General features: G+C 39.6%; 1 protein-coding gene across 1 annotated transcript in view; it reads left to right on the forward strand.

Annotated features, from left to right (window-relative positions):
* Positions 1-23,036, forward strand: part of LOC142080060 (cysteine-rich venom protein-like) — a 57,758-nt gene extending 34,722 nt beyond the window's left edge. The window contains exon 8 of the mRNA XM_075144887.1: positions 21,751-23,036. Coding sequence (XP_075000988.1) covers positions 21,751-21,878 — 128 coding nt within the window. The 3' untranslated portion in view covers positions 21,879-23,036. The remainder of the gene's footprint in view (positions 1-21,750) is intronic.
* Positions 23,037-26,862: the final 3,826 nt, after the last annotated feature.

Raw genomic sequence — 26,862 nt, forward strand, 5'->3', positions numbered from 1 at the left:
AGGGCTCAGCTCTGGGGCCGGTCCTGTTCAATATCTTTATCAACGATCTGGACGAGGGGATCGAGTGTTCCCTCAGTAAGTTTGCAGATGACACCAAGTTGGGCGGGAGTGTTGATCTGCTGGAGGGTAGGAAGGCTCTGCAGAGGGACCTGGACAGGCTGGATCGATGGGCTGAGGCCAACTGTATGAGGTTCAACAAGGCCAAGTGCCGGGTCCTGCACTTCGGCCACAAGAACCCCAGGCAACGCTACAGGCTTGGGGAAGAGTGGCTGGAAAGCTGCCCGGAGGAAAAGGACCTGGGGGTGCTGGTTGACAGCCGGCTGAACATGAGCCGGCAGTGTGCTCAGGTGGCCAAGAAGGCCAACGGCATCCTGGCCTGTATCAGAAATAGTGTGGCCAGCAGGAGCAGGGAAGTGATCGTGCCCCTGTACTCGGCACTGGTGAGGCTGCACCTCGAATCCTGTGTTCAGTTTTGGGCCCCTCACTACAAGAAGGACATGGAGGTGCTGGAGTGTGTCCAGAGGAGGGCAACGAAGCTGGTGAAGGGTCTGGAGCACAAGTCTGATGAGGAGCTGCTGAGGGAACTGGGACTATTTAGCCTGGAGAAGAGAAGGCTGAGGGGAGACCTCATCGCTCTCTACAACTACCTGAAAGGAGGTTGGAGTGAGGTGGGTGTTGGTCTCTTCTCCCAAGTAAGAAGCGATAGGACGCGAGGAAATGGCCTCAAGTCGCGCCAAGGGAGGTTTAGATTGGACATGAGGAACAATTTCTTCACCAAAAGGGCTGTCAGGCATTGGAACATGAACTCAATCACCATCCCTGGAGGTATTTAAAAGACGTGTAAATGAGGCACTTAGGGACATGGTGTAATGGGCATGGTGGTGTTGGGTTAACAGTTGGGCTTGGTGATCTTAGAGGTCTTTTCCAACCTTAATGATTCTATGATTCTATGAATTAAACTGGATTTCATGTAGCCTGCTTGGGTGCTTTAATCCCATGCCAGCAAGGGAAAGAAACAGTGTTTATCCAACTCTGAAAAATTACTTCCAAACAAAACTTACTGGCTGATGTAACCAAACCCCCAACAGTTTCAGGATAACTAAAACAATGCTCTTCAGCTAGCTCACAATTTTCCAAATGAGACTACAAAAGAAACTGTCTCCTACTTCTACAGCTGAACATTTTGGACCAGAACCAGTGAAGATTTTGTTCATGGTTGTGGACCCACTGGAGCCTTCCCACTCTGAGAAACTGGTTTGTAGCTATGTCCTCAGTCAAACTATGGTTCTGTTCTCTCTGAGTGCAAAGTCATCTTGCCCATTTTCAGAAATTATTTTTTTGCAATTTTTCACAGGACTGAAAACTCACAGATTGAAAGCAATCCAGTCGCATACCAGAGCAGTAACTTCTTTAGGTTAGACCATCCAGATAAGGTATTCCTTTTCCTCAGAAGAGGCTATATGTAGTTCATGAGTCATCTAGGTTGAGAGACAGCTTTTTACGGCTTGCAAAGGGGACAGATTAAAATGTGCTCATGTCAACACCACTATCTACCCTTTCTCTGTAGGCTCTGTTCTCCTAAGGATCAGTGAATGTCAGCCTAGCTGACTTCACAACCCAAGCTGACATTAAAAAGTGGCATACTCTGAATATCTCTTCTTCATCTTTGATATCAGAGGTAGGATGTGAAAGATCTGCTGCTTACAGTGTCAGAAATTTTTTTCAGCTTTAGGTTGACTCCCAGCTGGTGTGTTCTCCCACCCTAGGCCACAGTTTTGCTATTTGTCTGGCAAGCACATTTGACTGCTTAGTTTGAGCTAGATGGATAAGAAATCAAACCTGGAAGAGCTTCAACCTGCAACGAATGGCCCTAGGCTATTGCTGCGTTGTTCGCATTGCACGGATCATAGACTTCTGCCCTTATGCTTTGGGTTTTATGAGCCATTAGCCCTATGTTTCTTACCCAGCCATTTCCTCTCTGCACACAGCTGCAGCCTCTGCAAATCCACATCCACAGCTGTTACCCCAAAACTCATCGCTCCCGGTGCTCAGCAGCCTTAGTGATGCAGTGAGGTTCAGGATTCCCATCCCCAAAATCCTGAATGTAAGCAAGACACTAGCCGAAAGTATAAGCTGTTAAGAGCTGAGGACAGGAAAAGAGAGTTAGTACCTATTTCTTTTTGCACCTGCAGGTTGTATATCCAGGAACTTTTTGCAATGACTTCTCATTGCCAGCAGTGGACGTGAGGAGAAAAGCGTGTGTGCTGTTCTAGGAGCTGATTGCTAAATTGCTTGTTTAGCTGCTGATTTTGTGGTCAATGGATACAATAGAGCAGAATTTAGCTCTAACCACTGAGCAGCTCACTCTCGGGCTTCCTCCACAAAGCATAACTGCAGGTGGGTATGAATTAAGTGGTTGTGGTGCCCTTCAATGGCCTCATTTTGTAGCTGACCTTGCTTTGAGCATACCTGTATCTTACTTTTGCATGCTTCTCTTTTTACATTCCATTTCTTTCCCCTCCTCCTCACTAATTCCTGCTTACTATACTTTGTATTAAGGTTCTACCACGTCCCGACATGTACCACGCAAACCGAATAGAAAGGTAGTCTTTATTCCAGTTTTGATACCAATAAAATACAGCAGAATGTCAGAACACGGGACAAAGATGGCAACTTAAACCAGACATGGTCAGTAAATGCACTTGAATTTGGAACAGTAGGTGAAACAAAGCCATCAGGCCCACATCTCTGAATACAATTGTTCTGAGCAAGATGAATTTATTAGGATAGACATAATTTATGAGACATCAGTTACACAAGGAAAACAGAAGTCTGGGATTATTTATTTACTATGCTTCTAAAACAATTTCTGGCTGCTGCAAGTTCGGTTTTGCATGATTTTTTCCTCTCTACAGATTCATTTTGGGATATCTGGTCCATACTAAACTTTCTCATAGATGACCGAGACTTCCAGTTCATTACACTCTATTGCTGAAGAGTAGGAGGTGAGATTCAGTTCTCCTGGACAGAAACATCTATAATGCAGACTAATTGCTCCAAATTACTTTTATTGTTAGTTGAAAAAAATACATGTTTTTAATCCCAGATTTATGTGGTCTGTTTTAGGGTGAGACATTCAGGGCAATGCACATCACATCTCAGAAGTGACTTTTTCTCCAGTGACTATAAAGGGAACTAAATTTAGATGAAGGCAGCTATACCATAGATATATACAGTTTGAATACAAACTGAATTCTACCCTAGTTATTAAAAGACTATGATGGGTACGTGGAATCATAACGGCCATATTGCAAGCCATGAAATAAAAGGTACAGGAGTGCACACTTAGAAAACAAAGATGCTTTGAGTGTTACTGATCTCATCTGCCTTTCACCTGGAGATTCACCTGATTCTACAAGGTTAGCTTTTCCAGAAAACTACTCTCAATTCCTCTCCTCGGTGCAGATAGATCAATGAAGGCAATAGAGCTTGATACACAATAAACCTGCTGAAATGTGGACATCTGAGCATGAAAGAAATCTCTTCCAAGACACCCCTCATTGTCTCATCTAAGTGTTTAATTCAGTTGGGAGTCCACAACCTCCTGAGATGCCCCAGAGTATCCTGCCAGGGCTCCAGCTACAATTTGGAAAGGCGCAGGTCTTCCATATGTCCTTTGTAACATCTTTAGCACTGCAAGGGTGTCTTGGACATCTTGTTTGGTATGAAATGGTGCCAAGTGCCTCCATACAGGCTGCTGCATTTAGACTTAAGTCTCCACTAAGCTAGAAGATCTCCTTCCCTCTGTTGGGATAACTAGTTCAGATGTAAAAACCTACATTTTAGATACCATCTTTTAGTTAGACACAACTATATTTTGTGACTTCTTTCAAAAGAGTCTATTCATTGATTTATGAAGAAATGTATGTATTTGCTTTTCCCCGCCTTGATCATAGAAAAGCACTAACGTAAGCACGTGTGCTTAGATATCGTTGATACTAGTGTGAATAATTGGGTACTTTCCAATAGCAAAAACTTGTAAGAGACTTGTATGAGTTTCAGCCAGGAAATATTTTTTTTCTTACCAATTATTTTTCTGCAACTCATTACAGAACAGAGTGTTCCAGGTTCTGCTTCCTGGACTGTGTGTACATTTTCTATCAGATCATGTCTCTCTAAAAGGGAAAAACATTACAGGATGCAGAAACCAGAAATCTATGTCTCTCTTTTCAGTACTTTTCCCCAGGGTCTTTTTCATGCAATTAAATACTTCCTTTTGCCTTTTTTATCATCTAGCCCTATGGTTCCTGCATGTCAGACTGTGGAATGGCTCAGCTTCAGCGAGGTGTGTGGAAAGCCCTCTCAGTCAAGATATGCTGTGAATGAGCATGTAGTATGCCCTCTGGTTATGTAGGTTAGATTCATCTTTTATCAAGTAGTTTCCCATTTCAGAGTGTTATAACCTCTATGCTATTACAAAAAAGGTGAGAAGCTGCTCCACAAACAAGCTTGGCTGTGGCCAAATGCAGTTAGTTCAGTAATTATTATGAGTCAAACTGCAATTAATCAGCAATATCATTTCCAAATGACTCTTCATGCTGGGATACTGTGATTTTAAATGGAGATTATCTTAATACTTCTTTTCACTGCTCTAAAAGTTTCTCATTTGCTTACTGCAACCAGTCCAACAGAATGGTCCATGCAGGACTCACTGACTTGCAAATCAGATTTTCCTGTTTTCTTCTACATTTTAACATGCTTTACAAGAAAACCAAATTTCTTTCTGTGCCATCTACAATACCTCTGGTATACTCTTATGTCAAGTGCATGAGAAGGCTAAAATGCTTATATATGGAATGAATTTAGGGCTGACACTTCTTTAAAGAATTCACAGCAAAAGTCCCCACATTGTCGTCAGAATTGTTAGATTAGAGAAACACCTTTTCCCAGCAAATGCATGTAGCAAACAAAAAGCCATTCATGAAAAACTTCAGTGTGTATAGCCTGTTTTACACAGAGATAGGTATGGCTGAAGTCATTAACCACGTAAATTGAAGCTGAGCCCATAAAACCATTTTTATCCATGAGTAAGAAATAAATATCTCCAGATCATCATTACATTTGAGATATCTGTGATAGTTTGGAGTCTGTATTGCTTTGGGTCTTTCACTATTAGTTAGAAGGTAAGGGATGTAATTTCCATTTCATTTTTAAAAAAAAAAAATCACTCAATAAATCACCTATATCGATTTGTTTTCTGAGAAATGTTGTTGTTTCCTTGCTTTGTTTCCTGTTGGCCAGATTTATTTCAAATAACAGATTTGTTCTAAAACATCAGCTGGGCATAACTACGTTTCATTCGGTTACATCAGACTCTCACAGAGGAAGACGTATCTGAAAAAAAAGTGTTGTTCCACATGAGGTTTCCACACAGAAGACTTCTGTGTTCACTTTCTTTATATCCTTCCATATTGTTGGTAACATTCCCTTACAACAGGCATTGGTTTATTTGTTTTATGGGAGAAATGTGATTGAAGGGATGTAGCTTATCTCTCTTTGACCTGTATCTGATAGTTTTTCTTATTCTAATCTAACATTTTAAATGCATTATATATGTTGCTTCCTAAAGGTGTCTTTAAAAGTGTTTTTTAGCTATTTACAAGAAAGGGAGACGAAAAAGAATAGCTCAAATGCAAGTGCTTTCACTATTGAGTTGTTCCAGGAGTTGGAATGAATTTTCCCCCAGATTTCTTTTCTGGAGCCAGATCCTTGACGTCCCGTAGTATAGATTTAGAAAATGTTTCTAATGAATTATTAGATCTAAACTGTAGCTGAAGTGCCAATCTGTATACAGTCAAAAAAGAAAAATGCTACATTTTTACATTGCTTAGCTTTGCCACATTTCAACAGAGAAGATTGAGAAGAGCATGAACACATGCACATATTGAGCTTTGATAGGAAAAGTGTATGATTTTAGTAATTTAATCACTTGCTAATCCATCTTGGACTTCATGCAAATGACTTCCACCCCCAAAAAAAATTTCCTTCTGCAATTTCATACATTAGACTTTAAAAGCAGTTTTTGAACAGTAAGACTAGAAAGGAATGATGTTTTTTACTCAAGGAAACCATTGACTTGCGGAAACCGGACTCCACAATCTATGAGATTGTAAAGTAGATACGTTTATTCAGCACTGAGCAGCACGGGGGTAGTCCCACCAAAGTCGTGCGCGCCCCAACGTGGCACTCACCATAAGTATAGACAGTAAAACATTACATATTCATAGAGTTTCGTAATACGCCTATACATATGCATGACCTGTCCCGCTTTGTATTAAAATGAGTTCCAACAAGTCATTTCCATAGACCACTCCCATCTATGCTTGCACATTGCCTCCTGGTGGTGGTCGTCGGGGGTCGTGGGGATGAAGGTTAGCGGTTTCTCAGCGCTAGTAACCTTTTGTTCTTGCGCAGGCTCAGTTGTTCCTTGACTCTTGCTCAAACTGCAGGGTCGGTTTTAGCTGGTTCTTAAGGCAAGTTTTTAGTTCTTATCAGGAACTGTCCTTGTGAGGCGCCTCAGTTAATTTACACAACAAAGTATCAGACTAATCCTTTAACTACTATCAATCACTCTACTACCTTAACCCCTTCTCTCACCATGAGTTCTCCTTGCTGCAAACTTTTAAGAACCGTGTAGAAAAACACCTGTCAGGCACAGCCTATTTATAACAGATCCAGTTCTGGGAGCAGAAGGGAGGGAATAGGCCTCTCAGAGTTTCTGGTTGACAATTTTTTTAATTATTCAATTATACTGTGCTTGTGCACAGTAGTTAGTTTAAAATTAGTTTTAAAATTTTTTTTCCTTGGTTATAAATAGTCACATAGGCAGTGGTTTCAAGTTTCACAGTGTCATGACAGAAGACCTACTGCAATCACTAGGGCAATCACTGTATCGTCTGGGCACTGCAAAAAGTTGAATTCTTTTAATGGGAGAAATCCTTTGTGGAGGATCTAGACCCATATTTTTCGCTTCAGGATGAATACCTTCATAACTTAGCTGCAGTCCAAAGGAGTAGGTTAGCAGCAACGACTACAATTTGTGCATTGCAGTCAGTGCTGTCTCCATTTGCTTGAGAGATCTGGGGTTTTGCAGAAGCAGGAGAGTTTAGAAAAAATAATATCCCTCTGCTCAAAACATCTAGAAGTTTCTCGTCCCCTTCCACAAAGGGGAAGCATGTAGAAGGGACATGGTGGGACTGCTTGTTAGTGTGCTTACCTCCTACTTCATACGCTCTTAATTCAACCCATGTACCTGAGATCCCTGACTTCCAATGGAAGGAGTGACCTATTGGTTGCACCAGCCTCGTCCACTGACTACTAAGAGTTTAGACAATGAGTTTGGAGTAGATGTTTAACTTCTCGACAGCCAACATAAAGGAAGTGAATCCCGCTTCAAATCTGGTAGTCAAACCTTTACTCAATAAAACTAGCAAATTAACACATACTCAGTGGGAATTTCCTAATGTCGTGATTATAAGAAGTGATAGATTAGCCAGATAAGATAGATTGATATTTGACCATGCAAAAAAAAAATTCTTTTGTTTTTTATTAACAATATCTTTTTCGAGTAACAATATTCTAAAGTTATTTTAAGTTTCTGAATTCAGTTTGAAGCCATCATTCTTTTAGAAGAGATTTTGTCTAGCTAAGAATCAGACTAGTACTTTACAACAGATGTTTTGTCAAACAAATCAAAATTGTATGGGAAATTAAATGATTTAACCTGGCTAGTCCTTACAGGTAGTGGGAATGACTAACATGATTATGCTGACAATTTTATCTCTTATTTTATCAGTTGCCAAGATGACCTCTGTCCTTGGAAAAAAAGAGAAAAGTACTACTCTCTATATTTTCCTCTCCTTTGCTCTGCTTCTAGTGTGCTGATTTCTCTAAGGAAGAATGTAAAAGTAATGAACTCCTGTTTACAAGTCACAAAAAGTTAAAAATCTCCCTTTTCATTTCAAAGCAAGAGATCAGGAAATTCAGAAACACTTCCTTCCTATTTTGTAGGCTATATACAAATATATTGAACTATTAAATCTATTTATGAGATGATTTGTCTGTGGCAGAAGTGAGTAGTTATTGAAATAACACTGCCTCAGGTAACCACAGTCAGACACAGTTATGTGTGTGCTACAGCCTCACTTGTTGAGAATTTCCTTGCTACTGACCAGAGAGCAAATAACCTGAACAATATTTATTCACCTGAACAATATTTATTGTAGTTTTAAACTTACAAGTCAGTGACATTATATTATGTATATAAGCAAACAAAGCTCAGTAGCAGCCGCTAGAAGGACAAGACCGAAACAATCTCAGGATTGAGCAGAAGTCTTTTTCTAAATCTAGCTAGCAGGCAATGGTTTGGGTCTTTCTCAGCTGCTCCTCATCCCTCACCACTGCAGATCTGATTAAGCCCTGTTCAGCAGAGGCTTAAACTCACAGTCAAGTCAACGCAGCCCAGCAAACGAGGAGCAGTCGCACTGCCTGTCTGCAGGTCTGCCTCCGACAGCAGACCTGAAAAACGACCTGTAGGCAATGATGCCTGAAACGTCTCCTTTGTAAAGTGAAAGCAAATTTTAACCCTTAAAGACTGCAGCCATGCACAGTGGGCAGCGACCTAATCAGTACATCTGCTTGGACTGAAAAACGGCGGAGGAAAGCTGCGGTGAGTAGCTTTGCTCTCTGAAGATTGAGAGCAGACATCAAATGGTGTGTTTCTCTGAGGAGGTGGATTTGCTCTACCTGCTCTCCATGCTGGCTGGACACCCACATCCTCCAGTTCAAAAACAATGGTGTGGTATTATAATGGTTCTGTAATCAAAATTTCCAATTTGCAAGTCATCGACGCCCAGCATCTCAACCCTGGTAGTCCAATAGCCTTCAAAGAGACTTTTGCTTCTACGTGCCTTGCGTTTGCCTGGGCTATCTTTTTTTACGTGGCACGTACCCCCATCTGACAGAAACTGTTAGAACTGTTGGTTATCTCCCTAATAATAATCTGGAGTGGAAGGTGAGTTGGGTTGTGTGGAAGAAATTAATAATGTTCCTCTTTGCAAAACAAAGTTAGCTAAAAGGATCAGGTCTGCAAGGTGTTTTGTACAGCTAAGAAAAAGATCTATGCAAAGCCTGAACCACACAGAACAGCAAGAATTTTCATCAAAGGGACTAGTTAAGCTGTCATTAACTTCAGTGGAACTGAAGAATTGAAGAAACTGGAATTTTGGCTTCATTCCTTGAGCTCAAATCAGATTCTTGTAGTTCAGGTTTATATAAGGGCTGGAAGAAGAACTTCCACAGTCAAATCTCTCAAGCTGATTTCTTTTTTTTTTTTAAAGAACTTTCCATAGATTTATCTTAAAAAAAAGTACATACACTTGCACAACCCTGTGGAATTAATTTTTTCTTTTTTTAAAATTAAGTTACTCCACCCCTTCAGGTAATCCACATGAGGAAGTGGGAATTGATATGCTAAATTGTTCTTTGTACCATGGTCCCGGATGTCAATTTCATTAATCTTTGTTTTCTTCCCAATTATTTTACCCATAGACCATGAATTGTAGCATATCTGACAGACATTCTTTATAGAACAAATGGATTTCACTATTTAAACAGGTGTGGCATGCTTTAAAGAAATGCTGGCAGTCGTATTATTTCATTTTAACAATACAAATAAAGCTCAGGTGACTGTAGCAAATTAATAAAAATTACTGAGTAGAGTGGATGGGGTAAAATATGGAACTATCTCCCAGGACACTGAGTATCTGGAGGTGCTAGACTACCTCCCCTCGCAGTCGATAGAGATGCAGTCTTAATAACTATGGTAGGCAGTTTATTAGGCTTTCTGATGGTAATAACCCTGGTCTCATCAAAGTTGTCACAGGCACTTCAGGTAAAAAAGCACCCTTGCCCTTATCTCACAACATGGAAGGATATGGGAGACCTTATCACAAGCGACTTCCCGTAGTGCTGCCTGCTATACAAATAAAGGACAGAAACATCTGTGTTAGAACGGAATTATAATCTGATATTAAAATGCTAACAACAGCATGACAAAAATGGTGCTCAGTGTGCAAGGCATCACAGCACAGGGAAGAGGAAGGGAACTGCAAGAAAAGAATGAGGAGATGTGCAGATGTTTTATGCCCTTTGAAAACCAACAAGCAGCATGGAAGGAAGCACGACAGGTTGTGTTTAAATAGAGAAGAGTTGAGCATTAAGGACCTCTCAAAGCTGACTTTGTGATATACCTCATAAATGAGTGAAAGCAAAGATTCTTGAAGTTATGCTAAGGCACATGGAGGACAGGGAGGTGATTCGAGACAGCCAGCATGGCTTCACCGAGGGCAACTCCTGCCTGACCAACCTAGTGGCCTTCTATGATGGAGTGACTACATCAGCAGGCAAGGGAAGACCTATGGATGCCATCTACATGGACTTATGTAAGGCCTTTGACACGGTTCCCCACAACATCCTTCTCTCTAAATTGGAGACATATGGATTTGATAGATGGGCTGTTCGGTGGATGAGGAATTGGTGGGATGGTTGCATCCAGAGGGTAATGGTCAATGGCTCAATGTCCAGATGGAGATCGGTGATGAGTGGTGTCCCTCAGGAGTCCATATTGGGACCAGTACTGTTTAATATCTTCATCAATGACATAGTGGGATCGAGTGCCCCCTCAGCAAGTTTGCAGAAGACACCAATGAGGGTGGTGAAACACTGGCACAGGTTGCCCAGAGAGGTGGTAGATGCCCCATCCCTGGAAACATTCAAGGTCAGGTTGGATGGGGCTCTGAGCAACCTGATCTAGTTGAAGGTGTCCCTGCTCATTCCAAGGGGGTTGGACTAGGTGACCTTTAAAGGCCCCTTCCAACTCAAACTATTCCTGATTTTATGATTCTGCAAAAAAGAAAGGCGAGCTGAGTGATGCTGCACTGGAGCAAAAAAGCAAACACATGCCACACATCTCTTCAGACTGAAGGGGGAAGGTGTACACATCTGTAGCCATTCTGCAAGTAGGTTACTCTTGAGCAACACACGGGGTGAATCGTGTGTATAATATCATGCCACAGCCTTTTGACCTCAGTGAGCCAATGCAATATAAATTTTATTTAGCAAATGGAAGTTCAGGAATCACTTGGAAGAAAATATCACTGTGTTGCCCAGTGTGCAGGTCATTCTGTGCATGGCCATGAATTGAGTCGCTGACATGTCTCTGCTTCAAAATACTTATTCCACTCTTTTGCCAGAGCCAGAAAAGACAATTGCAAAGCAGCCATCCCTAAATTTAATCTTTCATTTTGTGAACACAAAATCAGCACTGCAGCTTGCTGATCAGACTACAAGTATTTTGGCAAAGTCAAAGTGCTGCAAAAGGACAGGCCTTTTATCTTCTCTTTCCTTGCCCTGGAGACAAGTAAAAAAAGCCAGAACACTGCAGCTGGATTGGTTCATTTTCAGTCACCTGTTCCTTAAGAAAAGTTCTTTCTTCTAAAATGTGCAGCCCCAAAGCTGATGTCATTTATCAGCAATAAATATTGACAAGGAAAGAGAAGGAAACGCATATATATATATATATACACACACACAACCCTAGAGTGAGGAGAGCCTCTAACTCCTGCCACTCTTCCTAAGATACAGAAGGATTCTGGCTGGAAGAAGGTAATGTATGCAGAATTTAATTTCAGTATTAGAGATGTTATCCATAGAGTCACTTGGTCAGTATCGATTGGGCACTGCGTTACAAAGGCTAATGTACTTAATAGCTAAGTTGTACCAAATGTGACAATTAAAAGTCTGCTTAAAATAATCCCAGAGGAAGAATTTAAAAATAAATTATATATTCTGCTTAGAAAACACACCTTCCACCTCTCTGGGTGAGAAATGGCTTCAGTAAAGTCTAATTCCCATGTTGCTTTAGATCAAAAGGTAACAATTTGACTCATTTGCTTCATTCTTCAAATGTGAACATAAATTAATCCATTTTGCAGAGGGTGGTCAATCACAGGAAATTTTTTTCTTATGTCATTTGAATTATTGTTATGTTGAATTTATTTCACTTGAGTATTGGGATATACCAGTACAGCTGAACTCAGAATTTTGCCATCTAGAAATGTTTTCTATCTGTCCAAGCTTTCAGGTATATACAGCATTAAAATGTCTATTATATCTTATAGTATGCAGTAAGTTGATTGTGTTCTCTTAATGCAGAGTGAAAATTTTTTTTACAAAATGAAAGTTAAAGAAGTAAACTCAGAGAAGGTAGAAAAAACTTATATCAAAGTAACTGAAAAGACAAATATTCCCTTTTTTACAAACTTTGAAGCCTGCTGTGCCCTGAAAGATTTATCAGTTGGCAGGAAAAAGGCTCTGCTGAGGAGTGAAGCACCAGGACTAAACATGAAAAGCCTGGACTGTATTTTTCAAATAAAACTTTGTTTCTAGCTTTTTAGCTATAGATTTTATTTTTTTACATTCCATCAAATTTGCATGAAATTCTAGTTTTCAAGCAGAGGTACCTAAAAGTGCTAGCATTTGTCTTTTCAGATGCATAGAAGTGATTTACTGGATTGAATACTACTGACATGGAAGGATAATTGTATCTGGGAACTGTCGTCTTTTGACTTTGAAAGTAATGCCAAATACATTTACTCCAAGTGACAGATTTGATTGTACAGTCTGACAATCACTGATGTGCAGTAGTATTTTAATCAAGTTTAATCCTGGAGCTAGAAATGTTTTATGTTTCCAGTCGTAGCACTTTTCTGTGGATTCCCAGAAAGATCTTGTTTCTGCATGTAAGGACAAGATAACTCCTCAGTGGCCAAAGATATCCCTTCAGTTTAAGGATTTATTCTTCATTAATATGAGTGAGTTCCGGGCCTCTACCTCATGCAAGTTGATTTCCTTATGCAAGCGTGCGAAAACAAGCTAAAGACTAAATATCTCAATGACATGAAGTCTTTGGTGTGATAGGATATGTCTTGTTGATTTATATCATGCAATGGAATACAGTACTGAAATAAATGATCAACCTAGCTGCAACCTATCTAGTACCAGGAGCATTACAGTCACCAGATCACATTCTCCTGGTGTTTTCATAGGCTGAATAGACCTCCTAAGAGTTAAGATTTCTTAGCCCAGGCACAATGCCACCATGGTGTAACTATGAAGCCCACTGGATTCAAACTCACATCTCTATGTGGCAATGCTGTGCTATCATTTTTGTTGTATCAGTTTGGGAATTGATACGTCAAGATCCTTACCTTGTGAGCTCATGAAAGAATACAGCACATTGCGTAGAATAACCCAACAGCTTTTGGTCTGAATTCAGACAACTTAATCTTGCATTGCTACCATGCAAGTGAAAAGAGAATTCCCTTTTCTTCTTTTGTTTAATCTCCCTGGAGGTAGGCTGAAACTCTGCATAGCTGGGTATCTAAAAAATAAAGATCTTTTTCTTGTTCCAACAGTAGCTTGATTGCCGCCTTCTGATATATGGACTTATGCCTTATACGTGTTCATGAACACTTTGCTGTGAATATTAGCCCTAAGATCTTTTGGCTGGGTGTAAAAGTCACGTGGTACATTTATGTTCTCTGGTTGTTTGAGCTCCAATCTTAGCGGAAAGTCTTTCCTGTGTTGTAAAAATGATTAATGTTTCTAGCTATGCCTATACTTATTAGCATCTAAATTCAGAGGAAGTCACTCTCAACCTCAAAGGTAAATACTGGCAAGAGCATCGTTACATCAAGCCCTTTACCGTGTTTCGCTGTGACATGTGTGTTGGAACACTCCTACTGCAAACTAGTGTGGAACGCTCATAAAGTGTGAACATAAAAGAGGTCTCACACACAAAGACAGACGTTTGAAAAACTTCAAATTTTCCAGTGTTCTGGCAGGCCTTTCCCAGGCCCTCTGCGCAGGGCTGAATTTTAGTTGGAAATTTAGCCCCAAATGGGGGTTATAAGTGGACCTGCTTGTGCCAAGCTACAGATCACAATGTGTAGAACTTGCTCCTCGATGAAGATGAAAGTTATCGGAGCTGCTGCACTATTTACAAAGCATCTGCGAAGCTGCACACCAAAGCATCTGTGAAGAAAACTTATACTTTTTCTGGACCCCTATCATTATTCTTTTTATTGTCATCGTTATTTTCCCTATAATAAACAGCAATTTCTGACACCACAGATGTAGGCTGACTCACTCACACAGGACTAGATAGCAAGTAAATCCACTGACTTCGGTAACATAAACCCAACATAAATAAAAGGGAGATCAGACCAAAAATCTAGAGGTAATTTCAGGTGTTAAATAATGAACAAGATATGAATAATGCTATAAATGTCATCTCTTCCAAGTCGTCATTCTAGGAACAAGAAATATTCATTCTATTCAGGGAAAGAAGAATGAAATGCAAGCTGTTTTTCCAGGACCCTGGTAACTTGCTGTTAATTCTTCGAGATGTGAATCCATCCTTCGGTTCCTGCCAGAAGTAAAAGCTCTTAACTCATTCTTCTCACCTAACATCAACATGTTTATTTAATCACTTAGCAGAGATGGTTTGGTGGATGTTTTATATTTTCATTATATATTTATGGTTTTAACAGGTGTTATCCCAATAGTTTCCCTGTCAAGCAGGATTTCCTAGACCTCTACCACTGACCTGTATTGCTCACGCTGTGGATTTTTCTTAGAGGCCAGCTCTCAGGTTTATTATGTTTGACATTTTTTATTACATCTATTTTCCTTGCTTGCTTCAGTCTGTTTTAAGATAACCTGTTGAGCTCAAAGTTACTCTTCCTCGGGATTTTGCCACATCTTTACTCTTCACCAACTAAAAAGACATGATTTCCTGTATATCCTCAATAATACAAGGATGTGTAACCTTTGTTTTTTCTGACAGGTAGAAAAAACACCCCATGAATATGAGTGGGTTTCAGACTGTCTATGCACATACTGTGGTATTTGCTTCTCTAAGGCATCTTAGCAGCCAGAGGGCAATAGCCGATATCTTTTCAGGAAGGTTTTGTTTATGTTTAGGTGTAAGATGTAACTTGAGGGTAATCATCACCATTTACTGCAGCCATTATGATGCTGATTTGATGAGGAAACAGGAACAGGAAAGAAATGGAGACAACTGTTGATGTGTTCAGTGCTCCACTCCACAATACCAGTTCCCAATACGGATGATGCTTGCTTGAGCAAGACACTGATGTGACCCTACTGAACAAATTAATGGGCTTTTTTTTTTATACAAGGAGGCAAAGATGAAGGAAATGCTGCAAATTCAAAATATCTTGAATAAAGTCATCAAAAGGGAGTTGATCCATCTGTTACAAGAAACACGCAGCTTGAAGTCTTCTCTCTGTACGAGATAGTGGTGCCCGTGCACCATCGTACACTCATCTGCACAGTTTCAGCACATTCAGCTGTAGTAGGTATCAACTAAAATAATCTTCTGTGTGGCAGGCTTGACTTTGCAACAGGTTTGTGTCTTGCTTACATATGACATTACACCACAAACTTTATGCAACAGAGATTAACGGATCTGGGGTTTTGTTTTTTGTTTTTTTCTCTGTAGAAATGGATCTACTAACTGCAATCGTTTTCCTGGCTGCTTTGCTACACCAATCTGATGGACAGGTAGGAACATTCATCTATTCAAAAGAGCTATCTCTGAGCACATTGTATAGATATCTGACGTGGCATAGTCTGGTCTAGTGATCTCTAGAGCTTTACAATTCAGGGTTGAAATTATTGTTAACACGTTAACATAAGACAATAAAGATGAATTCTTGTTTTTCACAGATTTTTGTATTAAAATATTTCTTCTGCCTATCCAAATATTCTTCTCTTCACAAGAATAATTTTAAAAATACATTTTCCCAAAAAATATGAACGGAAGCTATTCTAAAATAGTTTATCTAAGTATCAGAAATCTAATCTTCACCTCTTTTTAGAGAGGATTTATCTTGTAAGATGTAGATATTACTACTTAGGCACTTGAATGTGAACTATTTATCAAGATCTGGTTATTAATGAATGAAAAGAAATAACTACTTCAAGGATGCCAATCATCACTTTCTTCAAGAAATCTCAGGTGAACTATGTCCTAAGTTGCTTGTTTCCTTTACCTGAGTATAGCAGCAGCCTAAAATAACTGGCTGAGGTGTTATTTCTACCACTGTAAATGTCTTAAGTTAAACAAGATGTACAACACCTCTCGGGGTGGGTTCAGTTGCCCAAACAAAAGTGTCTCAGTGCAGCTTGAGACTCTCCAGAGTACCTAAGCCATTCATGGGTGGCTGTGCAGATAAGCTATGCCTTTCTGGAGCAACAGTCTGAGGCTAGGCAGGGCTCTCTAGGAATTTCAAATGGCATTAGGTGTTATTTTAAGCCACTGACTACAGCCTTTAAGACCTAGAATTGAGCTCTGAAAGCAAAACAGTGGGATTCATTCATATTACTTGGACATTTCAGAATTCAGTCTCTCTCATTTTATGCTTTTCTCATTGACAATAAAGGTAAATTGAGATGACTTTTAGATATTTATATCTACGGTATAGATATCTAAAATTAAATAACATGAATGAGTGCCTAGAAAAGAGACCATCACAACAACAGTGGAACTCATCTCACTGACTTAATCATCAAAGTATTAGTTGTCCAGACTTCTGCCAGCCTCTCTCCACAAAGGAAGGAAAAAGAGGTACTTGTAGAGAATGGTTCTTCCAGTCCTAAAAAGGAGTTCAGATTTTGTGGGGTGAGCTACCTCTGTCCTCTCGAGTAATGACAAAGAGAGTGCAGGTGTCTAGCTTAGACTGAGATGACTCATTTTTAGACATTAAGTGGAAAGAATCCTTTCCTGAGGGATGTTTTAGTCTGAAAACTCCAACGTAAGCATTGCAACTCTTTTTCCCTGCAAGGATTCATGACCTGATGACACTATGTAAGAGACAATCTAAATCATTCATTGCTTTCTTGACCTTAGGTATTTCAGAAGATGGTCTGCAAACAGTCCTAAGTTCTGGTCCAGCTTCACACAATTCCAAAACTTAGGAGTGACAAGAGCCAGGGACTTTTTTAGTGCACACAAGAGGACAAAGCCAGTCTTGAGATTTGGTTCCAGAGCTAAGCTTTCTCCATGTTTGATGTGGAGACATCTGAAGGAAGAATTCCCATCTACAAATTTCATTTAGGGTCACGTTTCCTAACGAAAATTGCAGTTCAAATCGAGGAAGGAAGAAAAAAAATCAGCAATTATAAGAATAGAAGAACCAATAAAGGAAAGTTGGGAGTTTCCAAGAAGCTTTACTTTAACAGGAAGCTCATAATTTATCTTGCGTATTAAACTTCTGATAACTGTTATTCTTCATATATAATATGAACTTATAACTTCATTGTTATTGTTTTCCAGGGTTTTCGGTATAAACGAATGGACATTTCCTCCTTTCCTCAGTTTAAGTTTCAAAACCAAAAACAGATCCTTGAGCAACACAATGAAATACGGAGATCTGTACTTCCCACAGCCAGGAACATGTTGAAGATGGTAAGCTATACGTTGCAACTGTATCATTAGTAGAAGATTGCAGTCTCCTAAACAACCCACACTCAGTGAAGAGAGAGGGCAGGAAAGGCGCTCTGGGATTGAGATGAAGAAATCAGAATTTTATCCCTTTGGTTCTGCAGGCTTCATGCTTAATTTTGCACACCTCGATGCTACAAGCACTTGTAAAATCATTGCAAAGCTCTCAGGATGGACCACAAGCACTATTCGAAACCTCTCTCCTAACAAACATGCCTTAGTTTCTCCACTTAGCAAACCTCAATTAAGCAACAACAGAAATGTTCCATGCCTAGGGTGATTTGTTTACAGGAGCTACAAACACAGGCTTGCCCCAACCACATCTATTTATTGCTGTTAAACATATGTTAACATAGCCTGCACAGTGGATCACAAGTTCTTGCCTTATGTCTGCTCATTGCAATAGACCGCAACTGCAAGCCTTTTCAGGGAAAGTATTTAAACTGGGGATAAGGTACAAAATGCAGTGATGGCTCTCGGATTATGGATAACCCTCTTCAGCCTGTGGGATAAACACCTCCCTTAGAAGAAGAGAAACAGATACCCTGCATAGAGAAAAGTGTGTGTAAAGCAAAGGTGGAGCAGGAGCACCAGCAGCAACATGTTTCTGAATGGCACACCGTCAGGAGGGCAAAAAAGGCCTAGATCTGCCTACCCATTTGTCCTCAGCTGAGCTTGCTTTGCCCATCACTGCTCCCATCTCCTGATATTCTTTGTTATCCCTATCCCATGAGCAGATGAGCTGGTCAGTGCTTTGCAGGTAAGTCTGCAGGGTAAGACTTGCAAACCTTCCCCAGGTTCAGACTCCAGCTGGTGTCTATGGCTACATCTCAGCTGCATCTGGACTGAAAATCAGTTTGATACCATTTAGTGCACTGCAAAGTTAACTTAGACACAAAGCCAAAAGAAAGCAACAGTATGTTATAAAATTCCTATTAATCAAGACTGTCTGGAGATCAGGACTGCGTGATACTGTGCAAAATAACCTGCTCTGCAACCTTTAAGAGCTGAAGAAATGCGGTGTCCATGCCCCAGTAGTGTAAACTGGCATGACTCCTCTGCTTTCTGTTGAGGACCACGGGAGCATTCGGCGCACAAGTCACTCCCCATTTTTTTTTTCTTCTCATGGACTGCACTAACCTGTCTGTGACCTGGATACTTCTTCCTTTGTGTCTTTCAGGTGTGGAGTGAGAAAGCTGCCAAAAATGCTCAGAAATGGGCAAATAAGTGTGGGATGAAAATCAGTCCAAGAGATCAGAGAGTCATTAATGGTACATGACAAATATGGAGCCTAAGCTGATGGGTTAATGACAATTTGCAGATGACCCCTGTGCATGTGAACTAGAAATAAGAATAACTTTTAATCTGTTGTAGAATATGTTTTTAGAATTATTAAACACAAAAACATCATTTTTGTCAGATAAATACCCTGAAAGACAAATTGTTGGAACTTGAAAGAGAGGGATGCTATGTACTTGCCCTATATTTGTACCTTTCTTGAAGTGTCCGCTTTTGGCTCCTGCTGGAGACAAGACCACAATAGATGACTGTTGGTATGACTAAGTACAGACATTTTTGTGTAACATTTTGTAGTTAAATAAGTAAACTGAAAGCTCACCAAAATCAGAGTGACATTTCCTGCAGCTTTCATGGGATCAGGTGTACTGTCCTCTTCTTAAAGTCACAGGGCAAATAGGTTGGAATCGTAGAGATTTTTTTAGGATGTAGCTACAACCCCTCTATCCTACCTCCCACCCTACAGTTGTTTCTCTCCTAAGTAATAAAATAGACTGACTTCTACTTCAGGTGTCACCTGTGGTGAGAATGTATTACTATCATCTTACCCAAGAACATGGGCTGAAGCAATTCAAGTCTGGCACAGTCAGTCCTCCGATTTCAAGTATGGATTTGGGGCAACTGCGAAAAATGTCAATATTGAGAACTATACTCAGGTATGGAGAATTGAAACAAACTGTGATGATACGCTAGAATTACAGGAGTATGCTTAAGGGAGCTGGGAGATATTTATTATCAGAAAAAAAATTATCACTGTCATCAAACCATTATCTATCCTTCACACTCTGATCCAAAGTTGAATGATAAATTAAAACTCTTTTTCATCTAATTCTGAGGCAATGGAACTAGTATTTTGGAAGAGCTGTTCAGAAGATAAATATTATTCTGTAGAAAAAAAAATTCAATACCTTTAATTTAGAAATAAATATTTTTTATATAGGGATTGAAACACCTGGTTAAGAAATGTCAAAGCAAAATACCTATGATGAAAATATTTGAATTTAAACCTTTAGTGTCCTGCCAGAAACTGTGTTCAAAAACATTTGGAAACTGGAGGACATGGTTAACTCATTTTTGTATTTATTCTTTCTGACAGCTCAACTGTAAACTTAAAACCTAAATAGACAAAATGAAACAAAAAATTATCTTCTGGTTCTGTTATTTTATGAGCTCTTTGAAGAGAATTCAATAAAACATGACTCTGAAATACTGTGTTTATTTTTTATTCTACAGCTAATCTGGTACAACAGTTACCAGATTGGATGTGCAGTTGCCTACTGTCCTAAGAACCAGTTCAACTACTTTTATGTTTGCCAATACTGTCCTGCGTATGTACTGCCTTTTTACTCATTTAAGATGTGATAATTATGGACATGTTTTCAAAACCTCCTGCTGTCCATTGGTCGTGTGTAGGATAAAATGATTACAGTTTATTTTAACCAGTTATAATTTTGAAAATACCAATGTGAATTGTGGTTTAACATCAGGTTAAATAGTAATACTTATTTTATTTCACATTGAAACAGATATTAGGGAAATTTTAGCAAATGAACAAAGGTCTATCTCTGCAGAATCAGGCATCATGCACAAATCGTCCTATAACTTTGACCTCAAACAAGGAAGCAGATGCAAAGTGAAAGTCAGCAGTAAACGAATACTCACAGAGGTAAAGAGCACATCTCAAACAGCTGCATATCAGAAGGCGTCTGCTGAGATTATTTCCTTGTAAGCCACAATCACTTGAAAGCCATTAGAAAAGCAGAACTAGGAAGCACATACGATTTTTTTTTAACTGATAATGCTATACAAATTCAAATAATCAACTAATCTTCTTTCTCTAAACCTCATTGTCCCTCTTATTTAAAATCGAAGTTCTTGTATTCTATGAATATCTGAAACTAAAACATGACTGTCTATGAAAATAATTTTATCCAAAAACTTCTGGATACCTTTCATTGAGATAAATAACATAAACTCCTGTTAATGGCTCAGAGCTGCACTTTGATCTTGTTTTGTGTTGTGTTTTTTTAAAATTTCAGAGGAAATAATGCAATGCAAATAGCTACACCTTACAAAAGCGGACCAAAATGTGCAGACTGTCCTGGCCACTGTGACAGAGGGCTTTGCAGTAAGTGAATGTATTCTCCTCCTTACAACAAACATTGCATTACCTCAGATAATAATGTTGTTCCTTTGTAGCATTTTACTTTTACGTAGTTACTTCTTGCTAATCTGGAAATCTTGTAATCCTATAACTGCACCTTTTATTTGCCCCCAGAAATAACAATGGTTAAATATCCCACCAGAACAGGCACCATCTTGAGCAGGGTGGGTTGGACCAGATGACCTCCAGAGGTTCCTTCCAACCTCAACCATCCTGTGATAAGGGGTAAATTGTGTTGCTGTTGAGCAAGAGGTGCAGTATCACACAGTCAATCTTCTGCTGCCCTCTTCTGGAAAGCTCAAAACAAAATGTCTTGATGTACATCTATATCTAAGGGCACGAACAGATAATCAGGCTTCACACATCCGTATGTATGTGAAGATCTGCACAGGCCCCTGGGTTCTGCAGACTTCCATGTGGAGCAAGTCAAAGCCTACAAATAGATGGGAACTGTAAGATACCACCTTTCTGCCTGCATTCCCTTTTCTATAATATTCAAGCAATTTTTAACAGCAGAGCAAAAGTACAAAGACTATATAAACATGAAAATATGGAATTTTTGGAAAATGTAGAAGTATCAGCCCACGACTTGGTTTTCAATTAATATTTCATGGTTTTGTTTCTATCTCTTGTGTTTTAGCCAATCCTTGTAAGTATCAAGACTTCTTTGGAAACTGCAGAAATCTGAAAATCTTGTTTAGCTGTAGCCATTCACTGGTGAAGGAGAAGTGTCCTGCTACCTGTAGATGCACCACTCAAATCATATAATGTCCTGATGGATGTTATTATAGCTGCTGTGAGACTTATTAGGAAAGAGTAGAACTCTCTGTGAAGTGTATTCACTCTCAGTGCATTAGCTCACATTGACCTATAGGCAACATTTTTTCTGAAATCTCACCATTACTTCAGTCCTAAATAAATCTAGTAGCTCAAAACAACCTCTGATGTTATTTTAGACTTTGTAGAAATCACGCTTGTGCTACTAATGTGTTACTTCGTGGTTTTCCTTGCAGTGGATCTTCCACTGATTCATTTCTTTTTAATGGGAAACACACTTCTAAAACACTTTAGGTTTTTTGCAAAATATGTTAAACGCCACTTAACTTTCTTCTGTTACCTTTTCTTTGATTATCAATGGAAAGTATTCCTGCTAAATAAATGCGTGGTTTACCACTGGTTCACAAACAGAGCTTTTCATTGAAGGTATTTATAATTCAATTTTTTCATTTGGAAAATTCCTTGTGGATATTTCAAGGCTCTTTGATGCTTCATGTGAGTGGGGATGAGACAGGAAAAGAAAGACAAAGCAAAAAGTGATGCATTTTTTTGTACAGCCAAAATAAGAGGCACACGTTGAATCTGCCAGCTTTTACTCTGTGGCCTAAACATAAAGCTTCTGATACACCTGTGTATGCAGGTAATAAATGATAATTTTTTTTCATATGGCACCAACAGTCAAGAAATATGAAGCTTTTTAAAAGCATTTATGCAAAGAAAGATGTATATATATCCCTTCCCATCCTCTTTATGAGTCAGTCCCACGCTCGCTTGGAATTCATACCACAGCATGTAGAAAAAAATGCTGCAACAAAAAAAAAAAAAGAAACAAAAAAACAGTAGATCCACGTCCCCCAAAATCCCCATCAAAATATCTGATTTTATCCAGAACTTTCCAGGAACCATCTTAGTGCCAATTCCTAGCAGTGCACACCTTTAGGATGTCTCCGAAAGGATTAAGTTCAGCTGAAGGCTTAGACGTGCCTTCTAGCTATAGAAACTTTCCTTGAGGAAAGGAAAATTTTCATTTTGTACCTTTCCAGGCCCTTTACAATGCAGGGCATGACTTCAAAGGACTGCCTATGTGTATTGACAGAGGACTTAGATTTGTTACCTGTCAGTGGCATCAGTTACTTGGAGAAACTTTCTCACCCATTTACTGAGGGGCATTATCACAATCATATCTCTTTAGACACTGACTATATTATTACATTGATAAAACAGTATTTCAGAATCATCTTACAGCTTTTTTTTTTACATTATAGCTTTTATCTGATCTTTATATTTCTAACTGTCGTGGTTTAACCCAGCAGGCAGCCAAACACCACGCAGTCGCTCGCTCACTCCCTCCCTCCCAGTGGGAAGGGGAGAGAGTCGGAAGGGTAAGAGTGAGAAAAACTCGTGGGTTGAGATAAAGACAGTTCAATAGAACAGAAAAGGGAAAATAATAATAATAATAATAATAATAATAATAATAATAATAATAATGATGATAATGATAAAATATACAAAGTGAGGGATGCACAATGCAACTGCTCACCACCCGTGCTGACCAATAACCAAGTAGCGTTCGGTACTTCCTGGATCACGCCTAGCATTCATATACTGAGCATGACGTCACATAGTATGGAATACCCCGTTGGCCAGCTGGGCCAGCTGTCCCAGCTATGCTCCCTCCCAATGCTTGTTTTTTTTTTCTTAAGCTGTCCTTGACTAGCAGGGCACTTAGCAACAACTGAAAACATCAGTGTGTTATCAACATTCTTCTCATACTGAATCCAAAACACAGCACTAGGAAGAAATTTAACTTTACCCCAGCTAAAATCAGGACATTAACAAAAAGGTAGAAACAGAGGAAACAGAAGCTCTTTGCTTACAGTTTACAAACTTTGATAGATATTTAAAAATGAGCAAACATGTGGAACAGCATCTTCTCATTGAACAGAGAAGTTCCTTCCCGCTAACCTTCCTCCTGACACCTCTCCCAAATGATACGTCCTGGTGCCATGCAGGATGCACTAGGGTGTCCCACTGGACCTCCAGCTGCTCCTCAAGATGGGTGCTGGTCTCCCACAGGTCTTGAGTCACATATACCAGCCCCTGAGCAGGACTGATCCCATTTACCACCTTCCCTTCCTATTTTAGACCAGTAAAAATCATTTTCTCCATAGGACTGCAATTCTGGTGAAAAACACAAGAGGGTGGACCATACCCAGACATTCAGGTGCATTGGTTTTTCATTTTGCTACCTATATAAAGGACTCCTCCTTTTACTAGAAATTAGAGTTCTGGGCCTAGCCTGGCCCAATTTTAACACTTGCTTGCACAGAATTTCTTAGTTAATACTGGATGAATAAATAATCACTACATATAGAAGCAGTTTGGTAGCAGTTTCATCCTGTCTCTATTGGCCAAATTACTATCATATTAAAGCAATTTATACCATCAAATTAAGGCAATTTGTGGTTTCCAGGGTATCAATGACTAATTCTGGTAGCCTTGATTTTCTACCTGCCTGAAGCTCAGTTTCAACATCATGTCTGTGTGCCACTATTCAAGGCTCCTACAACCACAGCGATATTTGTAGAAAGTGTAATTAAAACCAAAGCCGGGTAAAAATTTCCTGAGAAACCTATATTTTTCTCAGAAAATACTACTCCATAAAACACCGGTTCTCTTACAGGAAGATACATAATTTTGGCAAAACTCTCAGGTGTTTTCTGGGATATTTTCCAAGATTTAATTTCTGCTTACAACCAAGGAGATGGGTCTTAAAACTCCTTCCATGCACACACTTTCTCTTTTCTCCCTTTCTCTCTGGGCCAATGAATATTTAAAGAGGAATGATTTTATTATCAGAGATTTCTGAGAGACCTCCCTCCCCAAAGAGCCAGTTTTTGTGCCCTGGATATCTAGCTATGGTGTTTGAGCACGGCAGCAGCAGGAGCTGGAAAACATCTTCTGCATCATGAAGTGCCACCCTGGAGCATCATGCATCCTGCTGGGCTACCACAAGGTATCCAGGCATTAACCTTCTTATTTACAGGGGGGATTTCAAAAGATTCTGCTTCGTTATTAATGTGGAATAGAGGAAATAGCAGGTGAGATGAAATGCTACCTGGATGATCCTGTTTCTCAGTACAGACTTTGAGGAGAGCTTGGGTCACTCCACTTAGTTGTTCATGTCCCGGGAAAGGCTGAGATGCTTCTGAATATGATTTTCACATATACAGGTGAGGTAAAAGCAATGTGACACTCACTGAGATCCAGCATGTCAAACAACATTTTTCTCCATTCTCTGACTGTATTTTCATAGTGACGCCCTGAGAGTTGTTTCCTTTGTGGTACTAACAAATGCTTTTTGGTATGTGCTGAAGTTACATCTACAGAATTGTGCTACTTTTTAGGTGTAGTTCAGGGGAAAAGCTAGTAACACCGAGCATTTCTTACAATTTCTATTCTGGTTCCAGATATACTCACAAGAAGCACATATGCTGAGAGATGATAAGAGCAACTACTATGGTACAAGTTTAAGTCTTATCTGTGGAGAATGATGTAAGAGCTCTTCAGCAGTTAACTTACATGACAAGGACTTTAAACACAGAGTTTTGAACAAATATTATAAAGTAACTTTAACAGTCTTGAGCTTCTGAAGAAAGAGCATTTTTGATGTTTAAAATGCGCCAACTGCAGTAGTCACGTTATCTAATTTGGCTGTCTGAGAATCAGCCTCTGGGCTAAGGAAAATGGAAGGTCTTTCAGTTTCAGTATCACAAAGTCTTGCTGAGAGTCAAGGGGTAAATCTTCCCTGGTTTTCTCCTTCTATAGGTATGATAGAGAGAACATTCTTCCATAAATCTTGCCTCACCCATGTCCTTAACGTATCACACCTATAACAACAGGTTAAGCTGCTAAAGCTAAGACTTGATACTAAATGGAAAGCAAGGGTTGGAAACCTTGACATGCCATTAGAAATTTGTGCTGTCAGAATATCCAATTAATGCCCAAGAAACAAAACTGTAGCAAGATGCTTGAGCAAGACCCAGCAGCAAAGGACCATCAGAGCAGGGACAGGACGAGGATGTTCCCCACCCCTGGGCTGCTCCCAGCTCTTCTAGACCAGGCTGCCAAAAATTGGATTCCTCTAAGTGTAAGGGCCACAGTTAAACCGTGAAAAACAGGAGACGGACTTTCTCATTAAGAAGCTACTTGACAGCTACTGTCTCCGCTCTGGACTGCAAGCAAGACGTTTAACCTCCGTGCTTCAGTCTCACCAACTGCAACGCAGAGATAAACTGACATAGTCAGGGCAAGAAGATTAATTAGTAATGCTGAGAAAGAGCCTATGAAGCACTAAGACCTGTTAATTATAATATCACATCTGGTAGCCACACGTCCAGTATAATTATATCTCAGTTTAACCATAAGTCAAAGGGACACGGGGCACCAAGAGATACAAGTGAGGAAATGACACTCCCTCCCGCGCTGACCCACCAGTGATGTCTGAAGGTTCACGGGCTGGTCACTGGGCTCGCACGTCTGGTCTTGGGTCTGTGCAGTGCAGCCACGGGGCTGTTCCCTAGGACTAACAAAGATATTCTGACACCCGCATCAATATAAGTCTTGAAGAAAGGCAATTTTTAGGAAAAGTTGAGGTAACAAATTAGCATGGAAATACTCTCCCATACATTAAGAAAATGGCCCATGTTAACTATTCATTCTGTTACTGATAGGAAACCCAATGCTCAACACATGTGTAACTGAAAATGACTCTTTAAAATGCTTATTGTCAGATTTTTGTTTTTTTCCACAGTAACGGAAACAATCATTTCAAATGAAATGACATTTTTCTCCTGTTTTGCATCTTTAACACTCCTCTGCTTTCTTCTCTTCTCCCACTTCTGAATAAAGTGATAGAAGTAAAGGAGGAAAACCCAAGCTGCCAAACTAAAATCAAATTAAGGTTTTTATTTGT

Source organism: Calonectris borealis, chromosome 3 (genome assembly GCF_964195595.1).
Source record: "Calonectris borealis chromosome 3, bCalBor7.hap1.2, whole genome shotgun sequence".
Lineage (NCBI taxonomy): Eukaryota > Metazoa > Chordata > Aves > Procellariiformes > Procellariidae > Calonectris > Calonectris borealis.